This window comes from Rattus rattus, chromosome 2, assembly GCF_011064425.1.
Source record: "Rattus rattus isolate New Zealand chromosome 2, Rrattus_CSIRO_v1, whole genome shotgun sequence".
In the NCBI taxonomy this organism is placed as follows: Eukaryota; Metazoa; Chordata; class Mammalia; order Rodentia; family Muridae; genus Rattus; species Rattus rattus.
This window is the reverse complement of record NC_046155.1, coordinates 44,719,851-44,728,027: the sequence shown is the minus strand read 5'-3', so window position 1 is coordinate 44,728,027 and position 8,177 is coordinate 44,719,851. Positions and strand designations below refer to the sequence as shown.

Here is an 8,177-nt window from a genome sequence, read left to right as displayed (position 1 = left end):
GTTTGGGATAGTCCCTACATTAGAAGATGAGCAGTTCTTGTCGGAAGAATTCCTTCCATCAGAGATGGAATATGGACTCTAGCATTGTGATCAGTGAACAATAACCCAATGCTTATGAACACAGGGGAAACTGCCTTTGCAGTAGGGGTCCCTCTGGGGAGGAGGAGGAGATTCCAGCCCCCCCCCCGCTGAAAAGTACCTGGGCGGACTGGCTAGGGTGTGTAAGGGTCTTTGTCACCCCAGTGTGGGGTCTCAGGAGGACATGAGGATTGGAAGACACAGTCTGAATTTTGATGGCTGGGTTTCTTCTGATCACGTCTTCCTACTGAACTTTTTTTGATTCCTCCCCTTTTTGATTTTTGTGATCGCTCAACTCCTCTGAGAGAGCACAGTCTGGCAGAGGGCCTTTCCCCTCCACCGTGTACAATCCGTTTGACCTTATTTGCTGTATGGAAACTCATCTGACATTTTTGATGGGTAAGAACTGGGTGTCTCCTAGAATTGGGTAGAATTGGGTAGATCCAGGTTGCTTGGCGTCTCCTGATTCCAAGGATCTCAACCTCGAGCAGGAGGGTGGGGAAAGGGGGCTTTTATCGTCCACTCAGAATATTCCCCATTGCTCTTCAGAAGGGGTATCAAAGGCCAGTAGATTTGGGTTCCTAAGATTCTAGACGACCCTGGTCTACCACACGCTTTTTTTTGAGAGCTGTGATGTTGGAGATAGGGTAGGCCTTTGGGTTGAGGAAAAGGTGGCTGGGACAAGTAAACAGGTTTCAAGGTGGCTGGACAACTATCTGGACAAAATGAATGGAAACATCAAAATGCCAGGTGGTACCACAGTTCCCCCGCATCCTCAGACATGCTGAGCTCCTAGCAAGTCCGGCTGAGAGGCTAACCAATTAGGCCAAAGAAGCAAATCCACAGGATAGGGCAAAGCAGGAAGGGGAGGTGCATGGAGGTAAAAGAGCAAATGACTGTAGAATGTCAATGAAATTGACAAGTTATGAACGAAGATCCCAGAGAGCCTGGGTCTTTCTGCTCCCTGCTCCCTAGCTCACCTTCCGCTCCCTCTTGGCAGTTTCTCAGGAATCCTCAACTCACCTGGTCTTCAGAAACTGGGAGGTGAGCCGCAGTGCTGGGCTTTATTTTAAGGTTTAGTCTTTATCGAGGGCTTGGTGATATAACAGGAAGGGGCAGGGTCCTGAGGGCAGGAAGTAAGGGGAGAGCAGATTATCTTGTCCTCCTTCAAGGCTTCCCTGGCCTTTTCTCCCTCCTGTTCCTCTCCACAAGTCCCTAGACCTTCCTGCTAGTAGGCTTAGCACCTCCTCAGGGCTTCCAGGGCATCAGGGATGGCAGAGGGATTTAGAAGTGGGAGACAGTGGATGAGGCATCGGGACCTGGGATGGATCTTTGGCGCTCAGGGAAGTAGAAGCTCCATTATCACCATTTATGTTACAGAGCACTCTCTACCTTCTCCCCACCTCCTGAAAATGCAGGGTGAAGCCTGGGAAGGAGGCAGAAAGCTGGCTTCTAACCTTCCCAAGCAGGCCAGTCCCCCACCACACTGGGGCCTCCAGGTACGATTTCTTTTCCCTACTCCCGACAGCTACAAAGCCATGATTCCCGAGTGGTTAAATAAAGATAAGGACCCCCCCCCACGGAGGAAGCCTGTTCCTGTCCCCAGCTCAGCTAAGCCCCCCTTCCTATATGGAGGGTCCCATTCTTTCTGTCCCACTCCCTGCCTTGGTTCACAAATTCTCCAGCTGCTCTAGGAACCCTTCTCTGGCTCAAGTTGTGCTTCTGGACCACGCAGACCACTCAGGAGTTTACAAACAAAGCGGGTCTGGTGTGGGCAGCCAGTGAAGGGAGGAAGCGTTCTTCCTTCTGGTTCCTACACGCTCTTACTTTCCTCCTTTTTTCAAGAGAAGAAGTGGAAAATTAGGGCCCAGCATAAACCAGATGGAGTAGCAAGAGAGAAGAGGGCCCCAGAGCACAGCCCCACTGTCGCATCTCAAGGGAAAAGAAAGGCATAGCTGAGGTTGAACCCGTCTGAATGCCTAGAGATCCATAAACGTTTAAAGAAAGACACACGGAGAACCACACACAAATGCACACGTTAAAAAACACACACAAACATTTTCAAATAACGATGCACACAAAATGCTCGCCTAATATTCAGAGGTTCCAGGCCCTGGGATCCAAACCAGGTTCTCCGGCCTCGCTGCGAGTTTCTGAGAGCACAGCTCCAGCCCTGGCCCGGCCCCTTCCCGGCCCCCACCCCGCATCCGGAACAGCTGGAGCCGGGCCGTGCTGTACACTCAAGCCCTGTGCCCGGCTGGGCGGGGCGGGCAGCGGGGCCCCGGCCCTGGCCCGGGCAGAGAGCAGCGGGGAAGCCCGGAACCCGCCCGGGTAACCCCGACACCGGCTGAGTTTCCGTCAAACGCCCGTCATCAGACGTGCGGTGGCCCTAGCTTGCCCCGAGAGCCACGGCGGGAGGAAAGAGTGTGCAAGATTGAAGGAGGAGGTAGGGCGCCCGCCTCAGGCTCAGATCAGGGGAGAGGCGTGCAGAACAGCCAACTCCTCCCTCCGCCTCTCCGGGTGGGGAAGACTGAGCTCTCCAATTGTTCCCCTCCCCCAGCCCTTAGGATCCCCACCTCTGTCCCGTGTCGCCCACCCAAGGCTGTAAGCCCGCTCTGACCTCCTAGGGGCCAGCCCCGGGAGTCTTCAGCTTCTCCTTCTCCCGGACTCACGGCCCAGGGCTGGGGTTGGGGGACAAGAGAGTGTAAGAATAGGGACGCTGGGGTTCTTGATTTGGGATCATCGAAGTCCACGCTGGGCAGCAGCGGGGCCCGCCTGGGCTCCAGTTCTTACCTGGCCCGCGCGGCGACCGCGCCACTCCGCGGCTGGGGCTCCTGGTACCCTTCTCTAGCTTCACAGCCGCGGCTTGCACAGCCTGAGACCTCCGGGCCGGTGCTGCCATCTCAGCCAGGCCGGTGGGAGACGGGTGTGCCCAGAGCACTGCTCTCAGTTTGGGGTGGGGGCGGTGGCTTTTTAGTCACCCCAGGTTCGGGAGCAATAAAGGCACCTCTAATGTAATTTACAAACATCTCAGGCCGAGCACGGTGTAGAGCCGGGACTGACAGGCGCATTAGGCAGGCTAATTCCAGCCGGCTCCTCCTACCCCCGGCCCGCTAATTAATGAGCTTCCCAACTTAGAGCCGCCTGCATTGGACAGACAGAGAGTGAAAGAGAGGGCGAGGGAGAGGTAGAGAAGGAGAGGGACGGGGGGAGCAGAGTGGAGTGGAGAGAGGGAGGGAGGGAGAGAGAGAGGACAGGGGGAGAGAGAGAGAACAGAGAGAAAGAAGGGAGAGGAGAAAGAAGGGAGAGCGAAGAAAGAGAAGTGCAGCTGCAGATAATTGATTACTCCTCGATCAAGGCTAACTTGTTAGCAGTAGTCAATTGCCCCGTCTCTCCGCCTCCCCTCGCAGTCCGGGATCGGCGCCCTCGCCTCGGCTCTTCCAACTGCCGCCGCCAGGACCCCGGGCCAGGAGCCGCCGCGGCGGAGCCACCTGACACCTTTAAATAGCACCGGGGCTGGCGAAACTGGAGCCCGGCGCGGTGCTTCCCGGCTCCGGCCCGGGCTTGCTGGAAACCCCGGCGGTGGCGGCGACGGTGGCGGTGGCGGCGCCCGCGTCAGCGCTCTCCTCTCGGGGCCCCGCGCTGCTCCGCTCGCCTGGGTCGCCGCGCTAATCGGCCCGTTGCCCATCCGCGCCCTGCCCGGCGCGGCCTCCTGCCTGCCTCTCGCCTTCCTCTGGCACCGTCCGGCGCCCGAGCTGCCCGCGGGCTGGGTTCCCCCGGCCCGAGCCGCCCCGGCCGGGCCCCCAAACGAGGCCGAGATGACTTCCAAGGAGGACGGCAAGGCGGCGCCGGGGGAGGAGCGGCGGCGCAGCCCTCTGGACCACCTGCCGCCGCCCGCCAACTCCAACAAGCCGCTGACGCCGTTCAGCATCGAGGACATCCTCAACAAGCCGTCCGTGCGGAGAAGTTACTCGCTGTGTGGGGCGGCGCACCTGCTGGCGGCCGCGGACAAGCACGCGCCGGGCGGCTTGCCCCTGGCGGGCCGCGCTCTGCTCTCGCAGACCTCGCCGCTGTGCGCCTTGGAGGAGCTCGCCAGCAAGACCTTTAAGGGGCTGGAGGTCAGCGTCCTGCAGGCAGCCGAAGGTAGGCACAAGCCTAGATTCCCCTGCGCCCAGTCGCCCACCCGCAGTGTCCTGCACTTCGTACCCCCTGCCTCTGCCCACGCCGGCTGTCAGGCCCCTCCAGTCCTGGCTTCTGCAGCTCAGACTGGAGATAAGGGTGCAGGACCCTATTTCCTAGGGACCTCTGGGGTGATCTGAGAGAGGGTGTGGGAAGCCAAGCTCTCCCCGGAGTCTGGCTGGCTACCTAGGCTTCCTGTCCGTTTGGACTCCTACACTTACTCCTGAAGTGGGAAGAGGGTGAATTTTTTTTTTCTTGACAACTCCTGGGTAGGGTGGAGTCCGGCCATTGGAAAGGGGTGGAGAATCGGTGTTCACAACGCATTTGGGGACTCTCTGTATGGTTTCCTTGTACTCTATGAGACTTTAGATCTTTCAGACCAACTGCTAGGGGCAGAAACCAAAACAATTTTTTCCTAGGGGCTTTCGGGAGACCAGAGACAGAAGGTGTCCCATGGCCCAGTTTGCTCAGGTTTAGAGAGAGTGGAATCAAATTGGAGAGGGAACAACAGAGATGGGCCTGGGTCGGGTGGAGAGTTGTGGGAGAGAGCCTGGGTGGGGTCTTGACTCCCTCGTTGCGAGCGTACACTGTCATTTCTTTCCAGGCCGCGATGGGATGACCATCTTTGGGCAGAGGCAGACGCCCAAGAAACGGCGAAAATCACGCACGGCCTTCACCAACCATCAGATATACGAATTGGAGAAACGCTTTCTATACCAGAAGTACCTGTCCCCTGCAGACCGCGACCAAATTGCGCAGCAGCTGGGCCTCACCAACGCACAGGTCATCACCTGGTTCCAGAATCGGCGCGCCAAGCTCAAGCGGGATCTGGAGGAGATGAAGGCCGACGTGGAGTCTGCCAAGAAACTGGGCCCCAGCGGGCAGATGGACATCGTGGCACTGGCCGAACTCGAGCAGAACTCGGAGGCTTCGGGCGGCGGCGGCGGCGGTGGCTGCGGCAGAGCCAAGTCTAGGCCGGGTTCTCCGGCGCTCCCCCCAGGCGCCCCGCAGGCCCCGGGCGGTGGGCCCTTGCAGCTCTCGCCCGCCTCTCCGCTCACGGACCAGCGGGCCAGCAGCCAGGACTGCTCAGAGGATGAGGAAGACGAAGAGATCGACGTGGACGATTGAGCTGCACCCTGGACCTCCTGCCGCCCGGGCCCCCGGTGCCCGCATGCCCGCCGCCTCCCGGACCGGACCGCTAAGGGGAGCTGGGACCTCCTCTGCACCTCCCGCCTCCACCCTTGTCCCGGGGCCGGACTTGGCCCCTGACAGTCGCCTCTTCCCTCTCGAAGCAATAAATCCGGGCCGGCCGGCGGGGCCGGCCGCCACACGCGGCCTCCGCCGCCCCGGAAGCCCTCGCCGTGCAATTCTGTATGGCTTCTGTATAAATATTTAAGCCTATATAGTGGGTTCCTTCCACTACAGCCTGATTTTTTTCTTTCTTTTATTATGATTATTATTATTTTCTTTGAAATCTCAGAGATTTCCATGTTTTCAAAGCCCCGGTGCTGCCGGGTTGGCTGACGGTGAGGCGGATTCGAGAGCGGCGAACACTAACTCCTGCGGTCTAGAAGCTGTTTTAATTTTTCTCTGCATGTGGCGAATGCACCGGTCCGCTCGCCTCCCTCGGCCTATTACAGTTGACTTTTAATTTCCTTCTGCCTTTTTTTTCCCTGCGTGAGAAGGGGGTGGGGGGGACAGCCGGGCCTTGACTTGCAAGTTTCAAAATCGATCTTTTCTTTCCCCAGCGAGAGAAGTCTGTTTTCGATGGCGTGTCTGTCTCCCAATGCCCACTAACTATTTTTAAAATTTCTCCAAACCTTCCTGCATTTTCTCGGACTGATTGCTGGAGTCTGGCTTAGGGAAAAAAGCAAGGAAACATCCAACCAATCATCGAAAACAGAACCCAAAGCCCTAGAATTATTTTTTACTCTTTTTAGAATTTTTTTGCATGTGACAGAGACCTAAAGAAGGGCGACCCAAGCGCTAACTCTCACCTCCTCCGTAGCCCTGGGTCTGTCTGTCAACATCTCTCTCCTGTCTCAAGTTGGCCATTCGAGGGTGGCCCCGTGAGGGTGGGTTCCAGGCGCCCCTTCCCAGCTCCTGTCCTGCCCTCTCTTTCTCCGTCTGTACCCAAGGCCTCTTTCTCCGATAAATAAAGTCTTTGCCATTTTACTAGAATGGACCGTGACCGCATTTGCGAGAATGGGCCGTTTTTACCCAAAGCAGCCGTAGGTTAAGACTGTCCCGATTACCCCTTGTAGGTCCTACCAGCCTTGGAGATTTGGGCGAAGTTTCAGGGCAGGCTTAGGAGTGAGGGGCAAGAGGCAAGCAGGCCTATAAACATGCAGCAGCTACTAAATGGACTGAGAAGCCTGCTTCGTCGGGTCCGGGTAAAAAAGCTAGGCTTGCAATAGTGACAGAAAACTCGTTTGTACACGGAAGGCACCAAGGTATGGCATGACTTGTCCTGCGGTTTTTGTGTTCCATTCCTGACCTCCGCAGTCTACCTGTGCTTCCTAGACACCTGCTAAACGGGGACACTCTGGCAGGTGCCACTCTGTGGACGATCAGGGTGGAGCCCGGAGCCTCCCAAGTTTTGGTCATGCCCTGAGGGCTTCAGCCTGGTTTGAGAATCAGCAACTAGGACATGCTGAATTGCACTCGTGGGCTTTCAGGAAAGCGAACCCCAAAGGGTCTGGGGGTTGTAGTACATTTCTAGTAACATTTACAAACGGTGGGCCAGAGCTTGACTAGCAGCAGAACTATAGGTGTCCCGGGACTTCTTCCAGGATTTCTTAGTACGCTTTGGGCGGCTGGGCTAGGGGCTCAGGCCGCTTTCACTTTCCTGAACTGAGTGGGGGTTTCTCTCTGGGCTTTTGTTGTCTTTGGGCTGGCGAGTGGCCGCTGTCACCAGAGTTGGGTCCCGCCTCCAGGCCCATGAGCTCCCTTTCTCCGAAAAATTGATGTGAGAAACGCGCATCTGGTCTCGGGCAGGCGATGGGGCCCCGGGGCCTGAGTCAGGAACGTGCGTGTCCAAGGAAGAAGCTAAGTGACAGCCAGAAACAGGAGAAAGGAGTACAGAGAGATGCTAAGAGCAGAGCGAGGGTGGGAGAGACTGAGAGGCAGGGTGGAAAGAGAACCATTTACAGACGCCGAGAAACGGGGGCAGGGAGACGGAGGGGGAAAGGGGAGAATGGGAAGAGGCGAGGAGAAGAGAGGACAGGGACCGGAGAAGGCAAGAAGCGGCCGGGCAGCCGTGCGGCCGTGCGGCCGGTTCCTCCCGGGCGACATAAATCGCCCTCTCTTAGGATGGATGGGTCTGTAATTCGGAGCGCGGACCATGAAGGCCGGGACGAATGGGCCCGGGCGGCCGCTGACAGGCGACAATAGCCGGGCCCAGCCCCCCGCGGCTCCCGGTGCGGGCACGGCCGCGGCCCTCCGCAGCCCAGAGCGCGCCAGCGCTGGCGACCATATGGTTTTTGAATTTTCTTCACAATTTGTAGACAATTTGATGGATTAGGTCCCCGCGCGCGCCTCCCCGGCACAAAGGCGGCGCAGGGACCGCGGCGCGGCGGTCACCCGGGCATCTGCGCCCGCCGCGCACTCCACCCCCCCGCCCGGCCCCCACCCCGCGCCCCGAGCCCCCGGGCCGCCCGCCCAACACGCCCATGAATCCCAATGAAGCGGCCCTGGCACCTCCGGCCGCTCCGCGCTTCCACGCCCTGGGCTGGGCCCTGCTGGGTCCCTTCGGGCTGGGGGCGGCGGCCCCAGGGCTGAGCCCACCCGAGCTGCGGCGCCCGCGGGGCGCGCAGCTAAGCAGGCGCATCGGGGCTGAGGAGAAACGGGGCCATTTATCCGCCCGTCTAGTTAAAGCGGGTTATTTGTTTGCTTCTCTGGCCTCCTCCCCTCCCCTCCCC

General features: G+C 58.5%; 1 protein-coding gene across 1 annotated transcript; it reads left to right on the top strand.

The window, feature by feature from the left end:
- The first annotated feature begins 3,893 nt into the window (after positions 1-3,893).
- On the top strand, positions 3,894-6,435 carry Lbx1 (ladybird homeobox 1). The gene is made up of 2 exons (XM_032895519.1): positions 3,894-4,221; positions 4,862-6,435. Exons 1-2 carry the CDS (start codon positions 3,897-3,899, stop codon positions 5,383-5,385), a joined length of 849 nt encoding a protein of 282 aa, XP_032751410.1. The 5' UTR covers positions 3,894-3,896; the 3' UTR covers positions 5,386-6,435.
- The last annotated feature ends 1,742 nt before the right edge of the window (positions 6,436-8,177 follow it).

Coding starts and splice junctions, on each gene's coding strand:
- Lbx1 (XM_032895519.1), top strand. CDS start 3,897: ATGACTTCCAAGGAGGACGGCAAGGCGGCGCCGGGGGAGGAGCGGCGG. Junction 4,222..4,861: donor CGTCCTGCAGGCAGCCGAAG/GTAGGCACAAGC, acceptor ATTTCTTTCCAG/GCCGCGATGGGATGACCATC.